Genomic DNA, 22393 nt, shown 5'->3' on the forward strand with positions numbered 1-22393 from the left:
CGAGTATAAAGGGTCCTGTCAATTCCCCATGGGATGTGGCTTCATACTTTCACCAAGACAATTTCCTGATGAGAGGATGCAGCTGAATGTTAGTGATAAGGACCTGAGTGGGTGGGGGGAAGCAGAGGGAAGTAGATTTTGCTTAGACCACATTTACACCATACATATAAAACAGTAGTATACTATATACAGTCATGGCTTCTCCAAAGAATTCTGAAAGGTGCTGGGAGTTGCTAGGAGACCCCTATTCCCCTCCCAGAGCTACGGGAAATTAAGAAGCATTGCTGTTTCTACCTATGTAGGCTGAGCATAGCCGTCATGGCTAGGTGCTAGCAGCAAGGAAAAAATAGGTACCGCATTTTTCTGTGTATAAGACACCTCCATGTATAAGATGCCCCTTACTTTTGGAGACCCCAAATTTAGAAAATGGGCATATGCACTATCTGAGATTTTTAACCTTATTTTAAAGTAAAAAAAAAAGCCCTAATCTTATACATGGGAAAGTATGGTATATAAAGGAGAATTCCCTGCATGCCAAAATCCAAGTTCGGGGCAAGTATTTTTGGTGAGAGAAGCCCAGCAACGATTTAAAAACGCAAAGTAAAGTATGGAAATATGGGATGTTAGGCCTTTGAAACGTGCCCTTCTAAGTTCCTTACAAAGTTCCCCTCTTCCCTTAGCATAGAAAAAGACTGCATGTTTGGTAGGTTAAACATGGTTTACAGTGGTACCTCAGGTTACATACGCTTCAGGTTACATACGCTTCAGGTTACAGACTCCGCTAACCCAGAAATAGTGCTTCAGATTAAGAACTTTGCTTCAGGATGAGAACAGAAATTGGGCTCCGGCGGTGCAGCGGCGGCAGGAGGCTCCATTAGCTAAAGTGGTGTTTCAGGTTAAGAACAGTTTCAGGTTAAGTACGGACCTCCGGAACGAATTAAGTACTTAACCTGAGGTACCACTCTACTTACAAACTCTTCATAGGTCAGGTTTATGTGCTTTTCCATGCAGCAGTCAAAAAACACAGGCAGTAAAACTTGGCTAAGTTACCATGGTGAAAGTTGCTCAATTACTGGTACAGGAACTCAAGGGAGGCTGGTTGGAGCCATGTGGTCTGAGCTTGGAGCAACATGTTGAGTTTCTCAGGTAGACTGAAGGGGAACAATATCCTTGATTTCCTTCCTCCCAAGGTGGGGGGGTGGGAGTAAACAAGCTAATCCATTCAGGACAGCTTACTCTATGGTGTTAACCCCATCGTGCATTAATTAGACTTGAGCATGTTGGTTATATGAGGCTGGTTATCTCACAGATCTGAGAGACCTTTGGATAATGGCCAGCACTCCTTGTCTCCAATCATCAATGGCTTCATCCACCCTACTGCTTCAAATAATTATTCTTTGCTTTCCAGGATTTAAGATGCATCAGGGAAGAACTTAATCCACAACCACCATGACTTGGACATCTGTTTTCTCTTTTCAGGGAGGTTCTGCTTTTTCTCCTGCTTCAACCATCAGTCAGGAGAAAGCACGGACACAAGCTTCCATTTTGACTCATGAACTGGGATGCCCTTCAGCCAGCAGCGAAGAAATTGTATCCTGCCTCCGTCAGTTGCCTGCCAAAGTCCTCAATGATGCACAAACCAGGGTGTGCCTCTTTTCTTGTTTTGCTGGCAGAGCTGAAAATGTGTGGGTTGCGGAGGTCAGATCTGCCCCATAACAGTAGCAGAGATTGGTATTTCATTTTGTGTGGGTAAATATTACCCTTCAGTCTGGGGAATCAATATTTGCCAGGAAGGAAGAAATGGTGACAATAGAAATCGCATTTAAAGGAGAAACTACCAAATTTGCACTTCTCAAAGCACTTTGTGAACTGAAACACGGCTGTTCGCCATGCGGTTCTCCAATAAAACAATGTACAAAAATGTGTAATAGTGGAATATGTGCTTGAAATGCACATATTAATGAAAATGCAGAATGCTAGGGAGAATTGTTTGCCCCCCAAAAGTGTATATTGATTAACACTGCTTACAAAGATGTGTTGATTAGGACAAATTCACACCAAAACACTGGCAAATTTTCATGGGAATATTTTTTAAAAAATCAGTTTGCTGTGGAAATGTGGAGAACTGAATTAGAGATTTGGGGGTGGGATGATTCATGTGTTCAAGCAAAGCTAACAGATCAATCCATTCCTCTGTCATTATCATGGCTGAAATATTGATGGGTTAAGAAAGGCATAGGCAAACTCTGGTCCTCCAGATGTTTTGGAACTACAATTGCCATCATCCCTAGCTAACAGGACCAGTGGTCAGGTATGATGGGAATTGTAGTCTCAAAACATCTGGAGGGCCAGAGTTTGCCTATGCCTGCGTTAAGTTGCTCTGGTGAATCAGCCTGCAGTTCATTGAAAAAATAAATTGGGCAGGATTCACCTAAGAAGACCTGCCAACAGAATGCTAGTTCCTGGAATTCACAAGTGGGGAGACAGTTATTGCTCTCAGTTCCTGCTTGTGGGCTTCCCATGGGCGTTTGGCCACTGTGAGAGCAGAATGCTGGACTAGATGGACCACTGGCCTGATTCAGCAGCTATGTTCTTAATGTTGTTCCTCTCTCCTCTCCCCAACACTGACTGCCTCTCTACTCATATCGTAGCTCCTGGCTATAAGTGGACCATTCCAGTACTGGAGCCCAGTCGTTGACGGTGTCTACCTCCAGGAGCCTCTCGCAGCAGCTCTGCAACGTTCTCGACCTTCGGAGGTGGACCTGCTGATCGGAAGTGCTCAACAAGATGGGCTGATCAGCAGAGCAAAGGCAATTAAGGTAGGTAGGCTGCTGTGCTGGAAGCAGGCCCGTCTTACCCATAGAGGCTAGTGGCGCGGGGCGCCGGGGCGCCAAGTTCTGGAGGGCGCCAGGCGGGAGTCCAGGGAACACTGAACGAGCGCTCTGAGTGAGCGAGGGTGCGTGTGCCGCTGCTGCTGAGCGTCGGCTGGGTTTTTTTCCCTTTTAGCCTGCAGGCGCCGAATTCTGTGGGGTGGCGCCCTCACCCTCGCTCGCTTGGCACAAGCCCACTCGCTCGGTGTGCTGCCTGCCGTTGCCACCGTGGCACGAAGCGACCAGCTGAGCCGGGAGGCGTTGCGTTCAGCCTCTGCCTCTTTCCTGCCGGAGGAGCCACCCTCCATCCACTGCCCACCTCCTCTAGCCCTAAAAAAAGATTGACAACTCTGGGAAAGGGGCAGGGCACCGGAGGGTTTTTTGCAACACGGGATATGCTTAAGACGGTCCTGGTTGGAAGTGAAAATATAGTTGCCAGAATGGAGATAGCCTGATTGAGAAGAGAGGAGGAAGAGGATGCCCATCTAGAGAACTATGTACTGGTCCCTGTGCTTCGTCCCTGTGGTTTCTTTCCATAGGAGTGATGCTACCTGATGGTGCAGCTGCATCACCCTTGATGGCTTTGAGAAAATTGAAACAGCAGCTGCCAGCTTCTAGCTGCTGGAAGGATCTACAGGCGGGGGAAAATCATCTATGTCACCTTAATGTCCTTGGAGGAAAGCTGGGTGTTATGTACTGAGTTGAATAGGATCCAAATTGTGGCAGTCTGATTGGTCCTAGAACAATAGGATCCAGAATGCAGCTGTCTGATTGGTCCTAGAATAATAGGATCCAGAATGCAGACGTCTGATTGGTCCACAGGAGCCACCCAATCCAACTCCAGGTGGAAGTGAATCCGCAACCTGATTGGCCTACAGGAGAATTCCTGAATTAGCCAATCACGTGGGGCCCATTGTGTAAATAATGTATATAAAGCAGACATTTCGGGGGAACTTCCATTCCTCCTCACTACTATGAGCTGCATAAAGAGCATGAAATCCACACTCGACTCCAAGTATATTTCACTGAGATAGAAATGTAATATTGCCCTCCCCGTCCCTAAAATGCCCCACTTTCATGGCCTGTGTTTTGCTCAACAACCATGGCTTATATTTGCTTAGATATGGTTTTGTGTATATTTGTTCTTAGCTGGTTTGTGGGTTAAGCTGTGTTCCGTTTACAGATTTATTTCTACGCCAGAGAGGTTTTTGATCAAGTGGTTTACAGACCTTCAGAGTAAATCGCCTCTTGCCATTCCACCCCCCCCCCCCCCCCCCGCTTAAAGGGACTCTTCTTGATATCAGGTGACTCTTCTACACATTTGCCTGCAGATTTGTCGTTCGGGGGCCTCGGTCCCTGCAGGCTTCCTGGCAAGCAGATTCCACATGACGCCACTTTGACTAGGGACTGTAATCCCAGATTTGCTCTCGGAGATGTGGGCAGTGTAACAGAGAGTCCCTGGGGCTTCATCTCCCCAGCTGCCGAAAGAGAAGCCCATGTTTTTCAAATTAAGATAACGAGAGGCGAAATGTCTGTGAGCGTGCCGAAATATTCAGGAGGCAGACAGTCCTGAAAGTGTTTCTTCCCCACAAAGAGCAGCGCCCGCTCCTTTTGTGCTCGGTCTTTTCATCTCAGCTTCCTGGCCGATGGCTCCTTGCTTTCTCTTTTCCCCCTGTGAAGCACTCTGCACCAACCTGTTGCCAATTATCGCCAGTTTTACTGCACGCGACTGTCTGCCTTTTCATCACCAGATGAAAATAATGCCCCTTGGTTGCTCCGAAATGTCAAAAACAAGTTAGGCAACCACTCGTTCTTTTTTCCTTTCAATATCTTTATTGATTCTTCCCTGGGAGAAGAGAGCAACTGGAAGAGAGCAGAGCCTACTCTTTTTCTTCCAGTTCCTCTCATCCTCCAGGGAACTGTGAATGCAACAGGTAACACAGAATAACTTATACACACTGGAACGTTCATTGCTGCACAACAGTGCTAGCTTTGAAATTCTAGCCTTTAGGTATGACAGTACCAGCTTGTTTTCATATCCATACCTTTGCTGCCAGAAATGAGGCCCTTTAAGCCATGCTGTGAGCTAGATATTCTTCCGACTTCGTAATCAGAATATCTATACCTGCCGCTGCATCAGACACCAGTTCAGCTCTCATTTTGCCTTCCGCCTCATATCTCTGACTGACGACTCACCTGTTGCAACTTTCTTTCTAAAGCATCATGTATGTTGTTATCGTTTAGTCGTGTCCGACTCTTCGTGACCCCATGGACCAGAGCACGCCAGGCACTCCTGTCTTCCACTGCCTCCTGCAGTTTGGTCAAACTCATGCTGGTAGCTTCGAGAACACTGTCCAAGCATCTCATCCTCTGTCGTCCCCTTCTCCTTGTGCCCTCCATCTTTCCCAACATCAGGGTCCTTTCCAGGGAGTCTTCTCTTCTCATGAGGTGGCCAAAGTATTGGAGTCTCAGTTTCAGGATCTGTCCTTCCAGTGAGCACTCAGGGCCGATTTCCTCAAGAATGGATAGGTTTGATCTTCTTGCAGTCCATGGGACTCTCAAGAGTCTCCTCCAGCACCATACTTCAAAAGCATCAATTCTTTGGCGATCAGCCTTCTTTATGGTCCACCTCTCACTTCCATACATCACTACTGGGAAAACCATAGCTTTTACTGTACGGACCTTTGTTGGCAAGGTCTCTGCTTTTTAAGATGCTGTCTAGGTTTGTCATTGCTTTTCCTCCCAAGAAGCACGCGTCTTTAAATTTCATGACTGCTGTCACCATCTGCAGTGATCATGGAGCCCAAGAAAGTAAAATCTCTCACTGCCTCCATAAATCATCATGCATAGGTCTATTGATACCATACCCTCTCACATGTGGAGTCCCAAAATCGTAATGTGCATCTTCCCAGCTGGGCTCCCATGCAAGTCACATGACCCGCATAAGATCACAGATTCCCAAAAGACACATGAGAGCATAGCACCCCAACATGTGCATTTTGGGGCACCACACGACGTAGCTTTCTGGGGCAAGATCTCAGCACCCAAAATAGCCACTGCACTCTCAGAGGAAAAAATGTGGAGAACTAGATATCAGGGGAAAGGCTTTTAGTCCAACCTTCTCCCTGACCAGCTAGTTTCCTATCATGGGTAGGAGTGGGGGATCAATTCTAACACAAGCCTACCTTGGGATGCGGGTGGTGCTGTGGGTTAAACCACAGAGCCTAGGGCTTGCTGATCAGAAGGTTGGTGGTTCGAATCCCCATGACAGGGTGAGCTCCCATTGATCGGTCCCTTCTCCTGCCAACCTAGCAGTTCGAAAGTACGTCAAAGTGCAAGTAGATAAATAGGTACCGTACCGCTCCAGCGGGAAGGTAAACGGCATTTCCGTGCGCTGCTCTGGTTCGCCAGAAGCGGCTTAGTCATGCTGGCCACATGACCCGGAAGCTGTCTGCGGACAAACACCGGCTCCCTTGGCCTATAGAGCGAGATGAGCGTCGCAACCCCAGAGTCATCTGTGACTGGACCTAATGGTCAGGTGTTCCTTTACCTTTACCTGATTCACACTTCTCTAAACCAGGTGCAGACCAAAACACAACTATCATTTGAAAATGTCTCTGGATTTTGCAGGCAGTTCTCTAAACCGCCCCCCCAAATAATAATAATAAGGGGAAGCTGTGGTTGAAAATGTGCCTTTGAAGGGAGTGTGCATTATATTGGAGGAAAATTGCTTGCAAAAGTGTGTGTGTTAAGTGAAATGCTCACTAAAATGTTGGAAAAAATTAGTGAGGATTTTTCCCCCCTTCAAAAATAAATAAATCACAAATTCAGGCATGGATGTGGCAGGCTGAATATAAGATGGGCAAAATGAGAAACTGATCCGTCCAGCTCTAGAGTGGGAGTCCCCCCCCCACCCCATGTGAGATCCTGTCAGCAGCATAAATCGTTACATTCCAAACATACGTTGACCTTGAGGGATCTGCCATTTGTGAGTTTGAGGCCTAAACATCTGTTTGAGTGTACAAACTGATACACAAACACATACACACATTTTTGTTTTGTTTTCGAGTCAGGCCAATGATAAGAAAGAAAAATGGTGAGTTATTCGACGCTGCTCTCTGGAACTATTTGGAAAGAGATGATTCCAGGCAGTTTCTTGAGCCAGTCGCAAGTCTCCTGCCAACAAGATGGAGCAGAGGGGATGCTCAGGTTTCCAGCTTTTCAGGAAATGACTCTATAGCCATTTCGGGGGTGGGAGAAATCTACTCTTTAAAAACAGACGGTAAAGGAAATTATATTTCAGAGACATATTATTCTTTAAAAGATGTGGGGGGGGGGAGTCCCCCCAAAACTCTTGGCTCTGTTGAGAACGGGGGCGGGTGCTTGACAGCTTTCATTGTTCCTGACTGGATTTCTGAATGACTCATGCAAATTCTGGAGCTTCCAGATGACCTGTTTACTGAAAATTCATCCTGATTTGGTGAAATATACTCGGAGTGGAGATTGGATTTCATGCTCTTTATTCAGCTCATAGTAGTGAGGAGTGAAAGTTCCCCCAAGATATCTGCTTTATATACATTATTTACACAATGGGCCACATGTGATTGGCTAATTCTGGGATTCTCCTGTAGGCCAATCAGGTTGCGGATTCACTTCCACCTGGAGCTGGATTGGGTGGCTCCTGCGGACCAATCATACTGCTGCATTGTTCTAGGACTAATCAGACTGCTGCATTCTGGACCCTATTGTTCTAGGACCAATCAGACTGCTGCCTTTTGGATCCTATTCAACTCAATACATAACATTTGGTTTGCATGGGGATTAGGTCACACTGGTTAACGAATGAGCATTTGTTCCAGTTTGTTTGCGGAGAAGTTAGACAATGCTGTGTTGAAGCAGGTGTTATCGCACACTTTCCCCCATCACTTTCCTTATTGCAAAAAAGAAAAAAGGCTGATTCTTGGGCAAGCAGGTTTGTTGTGCAAGAGCTCCAACCCAGCTTGAATTTCCCAACATGAGTTTGCTAGTATGTGATTGAACCCCACCTGAATATAATGATAGCCCTTTAGGTGGCTCCTAGAGAATTTAACCTGCTATATTAGGATCACAGAAAGCTCCAGCTACCTGATGGTACTCTGGGCAACTATGGCAGACCTGAGAGGCAGTGTGGTGTAGTGGTTAGAGTGTCAGGCTGTAGGACCCAGGAGGCCAGGCTTCAAGTCTCCACCTGCCCATGAAGTTCCCTGCGTGACCTTGGGCCAGTCATTGTCTTTCAGCTTAACTTACCTCACAGGGTTGTTGCGATGATAAAATGGGGAGCGGGAAAAGTGCCATGTATGCTCTCCTTGTATTTCTCCTTGGAGAAAAAGGTGAAATATGAATGTAATAATAATAATAATAGTAATAATAGTAATAATAATAGCTATATATGTATTCTACAAAAGTTCTGCGCAAGGACAGAAACAGATACAGTGGTACCTCTGGTTACAGATGCTTCAGGTTACAGACTCTGCTAACCCAGAAATAGTACCTCGGGTTAAGAACTTTGCTTCAGGATGAAAACAGAAATCGCGCGCATGTGGCACGGCGGCAGTGGGAGGCCCCATTAGCTAAAGTGGTACCTCAGGTTAAGAACAGTTTCTTTTATATATATTTTTTTCCTTCCAGTAGCACCTTAAAGACCAACTAAGTTAGTTCTTGGTATGAGCTTTCGTGTGCATGCACACTTCTTCAGATAGTATCTGAAGAAGTGTGCATGCACACGAAAGCTCATACCAAGAACTAACTTAGTTGGTCTTTAAGGTGCTACTGGAAGGAAAAAAATATTTTTTTGTTTTGACTATGGCAGACCAACATGGCTACCTATCTGTAACATATATATATATATATATATATATATATATATATATATATATATATTCAGTTTTTCCTTTACAAATTAATCAACACAATCATGTTCTCAGATTTCCAGTTTTTGTACTTCCACCAGCTCCTCCACCAATCATTCATATTTACTGTCGTTACGCATTTTCTCTATATAATATTGCCAATTAAATATCCTTTCGTCTCTATTTCTTTTTTACAAAACACCTTCGACTATCACAAAACCTCTTTAAAACCCACTAGCGTTGTCTGTTCATCACAGATGTTTTCCAGATAATCCGTAAACTTTGCCCAGTCCTCGATGAACTTGTGATCCCTCTGGTATCTAATTTTCCCAGTCATTTTGTCCAATTCTGCGTAGTCCATAAGTTTCATTCTCCACTCTTCAAGGGTCGGTAGTTCCTCTTGTTTCCATTTTTGGGCCATTAATATTCTTGCCGCTGTTACTGCATATTGGAAAAGTTTATAGTCCCTTCTATTTATCTCTCTTCCTGTTATTCCTAACAAAAAGGCTTCTGGTTTCTTTACAAATGTATATTTAAACATCTTTTTCAACTCATTGTATATCATTTCCCAGAAACATTTTACCTTCTTACATTCCCACCACATATGAAAGAATGATCCTTCTTTTTCTTTACATTTCCAGCACTTATTACATGTTTTAAACATTTTTGCTAACTTAACTGGTGTAACGTACCATCTGTATACCATTTTCATAATATTCTCTTTTAATGCCATACATGCAGTAAATTTCATATCTTCATTCCATATTTTTCCCCAATCGGCCAGTTGTATATTATAGCCGAAATCTCTGGCCCAATGTATCATAACCGACTTTATCTCCTCGTCCTTTGTTTGCCATTCCAGTAACATTTTATACATTTTTGACATTATCTTAAAATCATTATTTATTATCTCTGTTTGAAATTTCGATTCTTTCTCTATATATCCCCTCTCTTTAAAGTCTTTTTTAAACATTTCATTTACCTGAAAATAATGCAACCAATCATACACATAATCTTTGACTTGTTCATATGGCTTCATTTTCCATTTCCCCTCCTCTTTGATTAATAAGTCTCCATAGGTAATCCAATTCCCTCTCATATTAATTTTCTTTACACTCATAACCTCTAACGGAGACAACCAGTGTGGGACTTTAGGTTCCAGTATATTTTTGTACCTGTCCCATATTTCTATTATGGAACTCCTGAAAATATGATTCTCAAAACCCTTGTGACTTTTCTTCTTCTCCAACCATAAATAGGCGTGCCATCCAAATCTGTTATCAAATCCTTCTAGATCTAACAATTTATTATTTTTTTAATTTTATCCATTCCCTTAACCAACAGAGACAAGACGCTTCATAATATAGTTTCAGATCTGGCAGGGCAAAACCACCTCTTTCCTTCGCATCTGTTAATAACTTGAATTGTATTCTTGGCTCCTTGCCCTGCCAGATATATCTTGAAATCATTCTTTGCCACTCTCTGAAGATCTTTGTCCCCTTAATTATAGGGATCATTTGAAACAAAAATAGCATCTTTGGAAGTACACTCATTTTGATCGTTGAAATTCTGCCCCAGAAAGAAAGTTTCATCCTGCCCCAAACTTCCAAGTCTTTCTTAATTCCATTCCACACCAGTACAGATTTGTTTTGAAATAAATCAATATTTTTTGGAGTTAACCAAATTCCCAAATATTTTACCTTCTTAGCCACTTCGATCCCTGTTTCTCGTTGCTTCTATAAGAGTCTGATCCATATTCTTAACCATAACCTTGGTTTTTCTCTTATTTAATATGAACCCGGCCACCTTGCCAAATTGGTCAATCTCATTTAACACCTCATTTAAGCTGTTTATAGGGTCTTCTATCGTTATTACCAGGTCATCGGCAAAGGCTTTAACTTTATATTCATTTTGACCTACTGTCACCCTTTTTATTAGTTCATTTTGTCTAATTGAACTCAAAAGGACTTCCAGAACCATTATAAATAACAATGGCGAGAGAGGACATCCCTGTCCAGGTTAAGAACAGTTTCAGGTTAAGAACGGACCTCCAGAATGAATTAAGTTCTTAACCCGAGGTACCACTGTACTGAGAATTCATTATTCTGAGAATCCAAACTTTCATCTTCTGTGAAGGCTTCTGTGAATGTCAAGTCCCACAAACAGAGGAAGGCAGGATTCCAGGTCAACTGGGTTGTTTGTGTGTTCCTTGTATTCTGTGCAAACCTCTTTGACCCTACCCCATGGAGGAGAGAGGTCATTTAATTATTGGTCCTATTTAAGGTTTTGTTCCAAACAACTTGGGACCAGATGCCTTGGAAGACTGCCTCCGGCCTTCCTGTACAGACCTGCCCGTTCACTATGATCTTTGGACGAGGCCCTGTTAGTGGCAGTGCCATCTGCAGAGGTGGAGCTTAAGGCATTTTGGAAAAGGGCCTTCTCGGTGGTGGTGCCCGGCCCTTGGAATGATCTTTCCTTTGAGTTATGGCAGGAGCTTACAGCAGTGTGCTTTCCACTAGCTGTTAAAAATGACCTTTTTATTTGCCTGTGTCAGCAGTGTGACCTGTCCACATAAGCAGGAAATTGTGGTTTCTTCTTAAGCCTGAACTGAGCACATATCTCAGTATAGGTGACAATTTATAGACATTGCGGGGAATTCAATGCCACGGTCTTCCGACCGTTCTGGCTCCACAAGCGTTTCTGCTTGCTGGATGGAACTAACCCTCGTCTCCTCCCCCTGTGTGCTGTTTGGGAAGTTCTCCTGACCCTTCAGAACATATTTGAGGGCGGGGTACAGGCCGCCGCGGGGGCCGGAGAAGGGTGGAAAGCCCCATTGCTCTTGCCCTGGCTTCCCCTAGCATGCCAGGTTAGTTGAATCTGAGCCATTTGGGTGTGTTTCACAATGCCCTACTCAGAGTAGACCCACTGATATTAATGAACCCGAGTTAGCCATGTCAATTAACTTCAACGGATCTGTTCAGAGCAAGGCTAGCACTGAATAGGTAAAGGGACCCCTGACCATTAGGTCCAGTCGTGGCCGACTCTGGGGTTGCGGCGCTCATCTCGCTTTATTAGTCAAAGGAGCTGGCGTACAGCTTCCGGGTCATGTGGCCAGCATGACTAAGCCACTTCTGGCGAACCAGAGCAGCGCATTGAAACGCCATTTACCTTCCCGCCAGAGCGGTACCTATTTATCTACTTGCACTTGGACGTGCTTTCGAACTGCTAGGTTGGCAGGAGCAGGGACCGAGCAACGGGAGCTCACCCCGTCGCGGGGATTTGAACCGCCAACCTTCTGATCGGCAAGTCCTAGGCTCTGTGGTTTAACCCACAGAGCCACCTGCGTCCCAGCACTGAATACCACCTGCTTATTTTAAGAGGGCGGTTTTCTCTCGACTGAAATAGCAAAACCAAGCAGCTTATTCTCTGAAAAGTCACGCAGACACTGAATATCAGCAGAGAGATTCATACATGTGCAAACTAAGGTGTTTCTGTCCACCTTCCTTGCACGATTAGACTTCAAGGAAGGAAGGAAGGAAGGAAGGAAGGAAGGAAGGAAGGAAGGAAGGAAGGAAGGAAGGTAGCAGCCGGCCTGTTTGGGTTTTTTTGAATGTATAAGCTGTGCTCCTGAGTTCTTCTGAATCCCATTTTCCTTCTCGTCTAGCGATTCGAAGTAAGCCAAGGCCGCGTCAACAGCAAGGTGGCCTTTTATCAGGCTCTCCAAAACTCCCTAGGCGGAGAAGATGCCAATCCTGCCGTTCTGGATGCAGCCACCTGGTTTTATTCCCTGACACACTCCTCCACCGAGTACGCCTCATTCTCGAGGGCTTTGGAAAACGCCACACGGTGAGAAACTCTTCTGCTGTGCTCGGATGCCGTTTTCTGTTTTTAAAGGCAGTGGAGAAGGAAAAGCCTCACCAACAAAATGTTTTCTCACAACAAGCGATGACTCTTTACAGTGGAGACCTACAAAAACATTGCAGTGTGGAGCATTCCTGTTCAGAGTGCCAGCCAGACAGACAGACCCTTTTCCAATACACTCCATTCCATCCCCTTCTCTGGTTTCTGTCCATGTTCTCAATTGCCAGCCAGAGTTCTACGACCACTGAGCATGGTCAATCTTCAAAGCCCTTTAGGTTCCAAGCTCCCCTTTTCCCCCCAATCTAAAGTTGTTTTGTTTTTCTGCTAAGGTTCCCCTTGGACCTGCTGGAAGCTCCTTTGTGTGGTGGGAAAGCAGTTTTGACTGCATAATGAACCACACTCGAAGAATAAGTTCGCTATTAGGATTTCACTAGCTTAATACCCATTTGCAGCACATGCAGATGTATATCAAAAGGGAATTTCAGTGTGGTTTTTCCCTCACTGTAGAGCAGCCTTTCTCAACCTGTGGGTCCCCAGATGTTGTTGAACTACAACTCCCATCACCCCTAGCTAGCAAGGCCAGAGCTCAGGGATGATGGGAGTTGTAGTCCAACAACATCTGGGGACCCACAGGTTGAGAACCGCTGCTGTAGTGCAATCGGACGCTTAGAAGTTTACGTAGTCAAGAGACCACTGGTGTCCTTGATTTGTTTGAATTGAGTTTAAAAGGCTGATAAAATGCTCTGATGGATGAGGGCAAAGAGGAGGTTGTGACGGCACAGGCACAAGCTCGTCAGTGCTGTGCACAATGGGGTACCACAGCAAACTAGCATCACCAGCTACTGTGGCCTTGGCCTTGAAGGGGGCTAAACAGGCGTGGCAAGTCTGCAAGGCATGTGCATCCAGAACGTAGCAACCCTGCTTTTCTGTGTACATTTTGCAGCTTTTTAGTCGGCCACCACAGCAAAACTGCCTCGTTCTGTTCACTTCTGCTCCTTTCCATGTGATACTGGTGGTTTGACGTCCCAGTCTAGTCCTTTCGGTTTCCCTGCATTTACAAGCCACAAGTTCAGGAGAAAACAAGCGCTCACAGAAAACCCATTTTCAGCTAGGGATGGGGAACCTGCGGCCCTCCAGATATTGTTAGACTACAACTCCCATCATCCATGACCATTGGCCATGCTGGATGGGCCTGATGGGACTTGGAATCCAACCACATCTGGATGTTCACCATCCTTACACTCCACTCCCAGTGGTCATTTGCAGAAGAAAAGTGTTTTCTATCAGCTGCCTGCTTGTTTACTATAGGGCCAGTATAGACTGTAAACCAGTGGTGAGGAACTTGTGATGTTCCATATGTTGTATTACTCCATCAACCCCAGTCAGGAATGGCATTGGACTACAAATCCCATTATCCATGACCACTGGCTGTGCTGGCTGTGGCTGATGGGATTGTAGTCCAAAACATCTGGAAGGCAACAGGCTCCCCATTTCTCTGTCTTTCTTGATCTCTCTCTCTCTCTTTCTGTTTAAGATTATTGTAAATGATGTTGGGAGTGCCACCGGGTAAGTGGGAAATTAGGGCTCATGCTCATTTTTAGGTTGGTAGCTTGTGTGTTTCCCCTGCCCCAGCTGTTCCCCATTGTTGACTGCCACAATTGAGTGGCGCGGAGCAAAACACACAGTGTGATGATGTCGAGATGCCATCATCACACTGTGTGTTTGCTACTTACTATAGAGGGGTCAGGGACGCAGGTGGTGCTGTGGTCTAAACCACAGAGCCTAGGGCTTGCCAATCAGAAGGTCGGCGGTTCGAATCCCCGCGGCGGGGTGAGCTCCTGTTGCTCAGTCCCTGCTTCTGCCCACCTAGCAGTTCGAAAGCACGTCAAAGTCCAAGTAGATAAATAGGTACCGCTCTGGCGGAAAGGTAAACGGCGTTTCTGTGCGCTGCTCTGGTTCGCCAGAAACATCTTAGTCATGCTGGTCACATGACCCGGAAGCTGTCCGCCAGCTCCCTTGGCCAGTAAAGTGAGATGAGTGCCGCAACCCCAGAGTCGTTCACGTCTGGACCTAACGGTAAGGGGTCCCTTTACCTTATAGAGGGGTCAAACTAGAGATGGGGTTCCTGACTTGTTCCTATGCGTGTGGATGGAAGACGAAAGAGATTTTAACAAAGAAAAAAGTCCTTAGATAGATAGTCTGGTTTTGAATTGTGGGTTGCAATCCTTCTAGCAAACATGAGATGAGGTTATAAACAGCAAGAAGGAGGTCTGAGCGGTTAAGTTGTAGCCCCTGCCTGCAGTGTCTTGTGGTTTATGAGTGTTTCTTTCATTTTCTTGAGCCGCTCCTGTGTGGTTTCCGCAGGTTTAAATTTGGCCAGTTCCCCATATAGGTCCTTAATAATAAGAAACCACCTCGCCCTCACTCTCCAGCATGTCAGCTCCTAGACTTCCTTTACAGCGCAACTTTTCCACAAATCAGAAAAGCCGCTGAGGTGCAGAGAACCTTTTTCCACACATATTACAAAGTCCAACACTCTTTTGCAGCTGAACGCTTGTCGTTCTGCTTTTCATGCTAGCGGCTCCCTTCTCCAACAAGCAGATCAGCAACATCGTAAACCTCCTAATGTTTTAAACATGGGTTGAGAGTTGTTGGAGGTGTCTGGGTTGCAGCAGAAAACATCTGCACGTGAACAACAATGACATGCTAAGGACGGATGAAATCTGGGAGGAATGTTGCGTGTTGAGGTCCCCAAGCCACCCCAATAACTCACACATCACACGTAATTTTTGTTTAAGGTTTTTGGCCACAACTTTATTTAAATACACTTCCGGTCAGCGCCAGCAACTGTAATGGCGGATTTCCTCCGATCTCCGGAGGAAATCTGCTTCGTGGAGCCAGGGTTCTACCGCTACGGCGAAGCGGGGACCCGAAAAAAATCACAGGCTGGGAAGCCTGTGAACTGAAGGCTCGGCGGGCTCCATTTGCGTCCCCCCCCCGCTGCAAAGGAGCCTTTTTAAAGGCTCCGGAACATACCGGGGGTGAGCGGCGCGGAGCTGAGAGCTGTCTACCCGTCTCCGCGAAGCGAAGCCGCATGCCATGGTTGGAGAGCGCTGACTTCTTCCTTTGAAATTTGGACTAAAAGTAACAACCCGTGAGTATTACGGAAATTGGATATTAAAAATCACCTTTTTTGATTCGGCACGAGCGGGGAAGGCGCAAAGAGGAAGTCCGTCTCCCCCTTTTGTAAACATTTTAAAGCAAGGACTAGATAACTAAGGTTGAAAAGAACATCTTCTTCGTGGGAAGTCAAAAGTAACTAATTTCACGTTTTGGCAGTATAAGTGAATGTGCTGGAGGATAAGAATTAATTTTGAAAGTGGATTGTTACCCCTCCCCCAGGACCCGGGAGCGATCCGCGAGGGAGCCTGTTGGAGAGATTTAAAAGACTTTGACAGCTGTCAAACTAGCTGTCAAAGCTGAGAGGGAAAAAAAAGAGAGAGAACTTTGTTTCTATTGCCTCGGCTGGTTATATTTGTTACATTTAGGTAACAAATTGTCGAAAATCAAGGAAAATAAAGGACTTTTGGATTTACAACTGGAAGGAATACTAAGTAACCAGCACTCCCCTAGAGGGGGCTCTGGGACATTACAGAATGGCTGTAAGTGGAAAAATACAGACGGCACTTGAGAAGATCTTTCGTAGCCTGGGAAAACTTCATGAACAAAGCATTGTTTTGTCTAAAAATGCCAGAATATTGAATGAAAAAGCAAACAAACCTGTGGAAATTGGAAGGGACTTGACTCAAGTCTCTGTACCAGAACAAAAAGACTGTGCCCTTGAACTAAAAACTCTTGCAGCTGAACAAGAAAAGGAATTTGAGAAATTCGAAGAAGCTACATATGACAACTTAGAGGGAAAGGAAGGAGGAGCTATAATGCAGCAGAGGATTAAAGAAAGAAGAAAAAAACAAGATCTGGATTACAATTATAAATATGGAGACCTGGCAGGCCAGAGGCCTGTAAAGATGGACATAAAGGGAAAGACAAATTTGACCAAAGTGGAAGCAGGAGTTTCTGGGACATTGGGACTTAAAAGAAGTAAAAAACAAGATTTGGATTACAATTTTAAATATGGTGGCCTGGCAGGAAGAAGTATGGACCTTATGGGGACAGAGCTTCTCCGAGATCTGGCGTTTAACACAAAGGACTATCAAAAAAACCGACAGAGAGGAAAGGAGAGAGACTTAAGGGCCTCGGATGTGAGATCACCAGGCTGATACCAGATGGACTGATGGACAGTGGGTGGAGATTGAAACCGGGAAAAGCGGGGAGTGGGGTTTTGGTTATCCAAAGGCGGTATAAATATATTCTTTTTTTTTCTTTCTTGTAAATAATCTGTTTTGCTATTTTAGATTAAAATGGGGAAATCGTGAAATGGAATTGGGGTCGACTTTAGAAAAAGGCATTAAGAATAAGATTTGATGTATTAAGATTGAGATTTATTTTAAAATTGGTTAAACAAAAAGGATTTAAATATAATAAGGTAAAATTTGGGGACAGGAACTTGTTGAACTAAAAATTGAATTGGAATACAAGAAGAGGAGATGTGGGGAAGTCAAGGAAAAATGTTATTGAAAGGTATATGATTGTTTTGGGTTTTTTTCTTTTTGTGTGTGTGTTTTGTTTTTTTTAAACTTTTTGAAAACTTCAATAAATATTTTATATAAAAAAACAACTTTATTTAAATACATAACTGTGAATGGTTGCTTAGGCATTGGTTCCGACTATCTGTCCCCCCGCCCAGGGACAGAACTGACTTCCGGATTCTAGCGAAAGCCAGTCAGGGAAAACAATATTGGGGAGAAATGAAGCTGGGCACTAGACCCTCACCTCTCCCTGCATGCTCCCAGAGGCCTTGCACAGCCCAAGCCCAATGCCAGGGACTTGGACGAAAGCATGGCAAGCCCCCAGATTCCTTTAATGGAATTCCCTTTCAGCACCACCATTGGAGGGGTAGGCACTTACCCCTCCACCAACCAATTTTTTAACCAATGCCTAACCGCGAACCTTACAAGTTGTGACAATTTGCTATGCAGTAGGCAAAAACCAAATGGCTCCAGCCAATCAGCCAAATGGACAAAATTCCTACCAGGCCCCTGCCCCAAAAGCAGATGACCCCATGACAGGCATAGGAAGGTCAAGCGCAAAATCCCCATTTCAGGGAGCGTGGGCAGGTGATCCAATGCACGCAGCAAAAGAAGACGCTCAAAAGAGCGTGCCCAGTATTTAAAACCTTTTAGCCCAACCCACAAATTGGCAACATCAAAATCTCCCCAGAAACACACGCACCCAATCGTAGCCTGTGGCCATCCAAACAGATCAGCCCAGCAACAGTGGGGTGGCCTGCTAGACCCCACCGCAACACGTGCTCTCTATTAGTGAGAACACGCTTTGTGGGTGTCTGGGACATTACTCCCCTGCTCCTTAAAATTATTCCTGTATTTTCTTACAGGAGCCAGTGTGGTGTAGTGGTTAAGAGCGGCAGTCTTGCAATCTGGGGAACCGGGTTCGCGTCTCCGCTCCTCCACATGCAGCTGCTGGGTGACCTTGGGCCAGTCACACTTCTCTGAAGTCTCTCAGCCCCACTCACCTCACAGAGTGTTTGTTGTGGGGGAGGAAGGGAAAGGGGAATGTTAGCCGCTTTGAGACTCCTTAAAGGGAGTGAAATCCAAACTCTTCTTACATTTGTATCACACCTTTCTTGCATCCTGGAGTAGAAGGCAGTGCTCATGTGCTTCCAAGGTGATCTCCTATCCAGGTGCTGACCAGACCCATACCTGCTTATTAGCAGCAAGGTGATGGTCTCCTGCGCCTTCAGACCAGAGCCTGGGACTTTAGAGGTGGCAATTATGGCTGAGTCTCACCAGGCAAGGGACAATTGTTTCAGCAACTACATGAGCCATTGGCTCCTGGCTTGGCCTAGGCCATGGGTAGGCAAACTAAGGCCCGGGGGCCGGATCCGGCCCAATCACCTTCTAAATCTGGCCTGCGGACAGTCCGGGAATCAGCATGTTTTTACATGAGTAGAATGTGTGCTTTTATTTAAAATGCATCTCTGGGTTATTTGTGGGGCATAGGAATTCATTCATATATAATTTTCAAAATATAGTCCAGCCCCCCACAAGGTCTGAGGGACAGTGGACTGGCCCCCTGCTGAAAAAGTTTGCTGACCCCTGGCCTAGGCCCAGTAAATCCATCAATGCTTTGAAGGGTGATGCAAGAGACTTCTTACTATCAGATGTCAGGGTGCAATGTAGGAAGCAACCTTAAACTGAGTTAGGCCATTGGACTACTGCAATGCACTCTACGTGGGGCTACCTTTGAAGGTGACTCGGAAACTACAACTAATCCAGAATGCGGCAGCTAGACTGGTGACTGGGGGCGGCCGCCGAGACCATATAACACCGGTCTTCAAAGACCTACATTGGCTCCCAGTACATTTCCGAGCACAATTCAAGGTGTTGGTGCTGACCTTTAAAGCCCTAAACGGCCTCGGTCCAGTATACCTGAAGGAGCGTCTCCACCCCCATCATTCTGCCCGGACGCTGAGGTCCAGCGCCGAGGGCCTTCTGGCGGTTCCCTCATTGCGAGAAGCAAAGCTACAGGGAACCAGGCAGAGGGCCTTCTCGGTAGTGGCGCCCGCCCTGTGGAACGCCCTTCCAGCAGATGTCAAAGCGATAAACAACTACCTGACATTCAGAAGACATCTTAAGGGAAGTTTTTAACGTGTGATATTTTACTGTATTTTTGGTTTTTATGGAAGCCGCCCAGAGTGGCTGGGGAGGCCCAGCCAGATGGGCGGGGTATAAATAATAAATTATTATTATTATTATTATTATTATTATTATTATTATTAGTTCAGTATGGTCTGAACTTACCAGGATTTCAGATAGGATTCTTTCTTAGTTCCACCCATGGATGCCAGAGATGAGTTATGGCCTTCCCCCAAATCATTGGAAGCTGTGCTCTCTGCCATTCATCTGCCTAGCTCATCTTGGTCTTCACCAACCTTTTGCAATCTGTTGCCCTCCAGATGTTTTAGACTAAAACTGCCATCAGTCCCTGACAGCATGGCCAGTGGGGGTTGTAGCTCAAAACATCTGGCTCCCAGGAACAAGAGCATCACTTGTTAAAAACTGGAATGGCTTCCTGTCGTTGCTAAACATCATGAGGTGGTTAGTCAACCCTGTGGTTTTTCAGTCTTTGTTAAGTGAGCATTTTGGAAGCCTCAGATTATTTCTCAGGAACGTGTAGGAAAGAACACATATCTTGTGTTTGTACAGCAGAGCTCTCCCTCCCAGCTTTACCAAGGAAGGCAAAGGAAGAAGCATACCATGAAGCAGCCTTCCCCAACCTTTGGTCCCCAAACGTTGCTTGCACCAGCCCCATCCCCCTTGGTCAGGGATGATGGGAGTCATAGTCCACCTAGGACCCAAAGGGGAGGAAGGTTGCTGTAGAGGAGGGCTGGGGAACCCACAGGGCTAAATAGGTCTCCCCATTTGGCTATGTCTCTCCCACCTGCCCCATCATGCATGATGTCATGTGTAGGGAGGACGAATATGTAACTCCCTGCCAGAAGTGGGGTTTTCAGAGACAGATGACTTCTGTGAACATCATTCAGCAAGGGAAGCACCAGTAGGTCTTGTTCTGAAGAGCTGGATGAATGGCAAGGTCGGATCGATGGATGGATAGATAGGTAGATAGATAGATATAGATGATATAGATATAGATATAGATATAGATATAGATATAGATATAGATATAGATATAGATATAGATATAGATATAGATGATATAGGTATAGATAGATTGGCGAGGATAGATAAATGATGGATAGATATAGATAGATGATAGATGATAGATGATAGATAGATAGATAGATGATAGGAAGATAGGTAGGTGGTTAGGTGGGTGGATGGATGGATGGACAGATGGATAGATGGATAGATGATAGATGATAGATATAGATATATAGATATATAGATATATAGATATAGATATAGATATAGATATAGATATAGATATAGATATAGATAGATTGGTGAAGAATGGATAGATGATGGGTGGGTGGGTGGATAGATTAGATAGATAGATAATAGGAAAATAGGTAGATAGGTAGGTGGATAGGTGGATGGGTGGATGGATGGATAGATGGATAGAGGATAGATAGATATAGATATAGATATAGATATAGATATAGATATAGATATAGATATAGATATAGATATAGATATAGATATAGATATAGATAGATTGGTGAAGGATAGATAGATAGATGATGGATGGATGGATGGATGGATGGATGGATGGATGGATAGATAGATGGATAGACAGATAGATAGACAGATATAGATAGATATAGATAGATGATAGATAGATAGATAGATAGATAGATAGATAGATAGATAGATAGATAGATATAGATGCTAGGATTTTCCATTTTTTAAAAGAGCAGAGAATATGAGTCCTTTAAGTCCTGCCTGTTTCCATGTGAGCAATGAATAGACCCTAAAACAAAAACAAGCATTTGACTGTAACTGGAAGATTGCAAGGGAAGATCAATAGTGGTGGGTAAAATTAAAGCCCAGGGAGTCTGGCCTATGAATCTTCTCGCTGTGCAGTCCCAGGTGAGCTTTCCTGCATGCAGCTGGATTCTTGGTGCAAGAGAGCATGGCGTGTTGCCCTTATGGGGGGGAAAGCGGCTCACAATTTAAGACCGGTAGGTGGAACAAAGCACAGAGACACCTTTGCGGGAGAATAGTGGAGCTTTGTTTTCATTCGCAAATACTCCAGGAAAAAAACAAAGACAGGTTCCAAAGGTTTATACTAACTTGCGGGTCGTTAACTTCGTTAAGAATGTGTTTTACAGATGTGCACCTGTGGTGTATGAATGGGCATGCAGGTTTCCATCATGTATTTTTTTTGGAGGGGGGGATTGGAGTGTCTCTGGGGAAATTTGAAGAAAAATAATAATAATAAACAACTGGTCTAAACCTTCTCCCATGCTCAGCTTTCTGTCCCTAAGCAAAGAGAAAGATACTTAAAATAGCTTTTTCCTAATTGTTTCCCCTTCCCTTCTTTTTTATATATAAACAGATTTGGTTCAGCAAAACGAAAGAGCGGTTATTTGATTGTATAAGATTTGTGCAAGTTAATTATTTGTTGTTTTTGAATAATGGGATAAAAGGAAGTTTGCAAGTTTCAGCAGCGCTGCTTACTCTTTGTATTGTTCACTTGATCCGCTGTTATGAGGTCTCTCTGTACACATCTCCTTCCTTTTCATATTTGAGGCACCTTCGTTGCAACTTGTTATCATTTGGCTATTGTTTCTTGACCATAGCATCGTTTTATTTTGCCGTTTCTCAGGGACCAGTTCATCATTTGCCCCACAATAGACATGGCTCGTCACTGGGCTGGCAATGGCAGAGGGCAAGTCTTCATGTACCATGTTCCAGACACCACCTCCCTGAGCAGGTAAGAGCATGGACAGAGTTCTGTTGTCATGGATCTAGGGATGCACACTTCATTCTTATTTTCGGTCCATGATCATTGCTGCTGTTGTTGATGAAGATGATGACACATAAATACTCCCATAAATCCATCCCTTTCCATTTCTCATTTAATCTTCATTTTTCTTTTAAAAAAATCACATTCAAAACTGTTCTCTCTCTCAAAACACGCCTTTCATAGAATTATAGAATCATAGAGTTG

At 44.8% G+C, this 22393-nt stretch overlaps 1 protein-coding gene across 1 annotated transcript in view; it reads left to right on the forward strand.

The window, feature by feature from the left end:
* TG (thyroglobulin) overlaps positions 1–22393 on the forward strand; it is a 172061-nt gene that overhangs the window by 134318 nt on the left and 15350 nt on the right. The window contains exons 42-45 of the mRNA XM_083624258.1: positions 1480–1644; positions 2652–2819; positions 12423–12604; positions 22049–22156. Of these exons, the coding sequence (XP_083480384.1) occupies positions 1480–1644; positions 2652–2819; positions 12423–12604; positions 22049–22156 (623 nt within the window). The remainder of the gene's footprint in view (positions 1–1479; positions 1645–2651; positions 2820–12422; positions 12605–22048; positions 22157–22393) is intronic.

The sequence above is a fragment of the Podarcis filfolensis genome, assembly GCF_964270895.1.
Source record: "Podarcis filfolensis genome assembly, chromosome: 7".
Lineage (NCBI taxonomy): Eukaryota > Metazoa > Chordata > Lepidosauria > Squamata > Lacertidae > Podarcis > Podarcis filfolensis.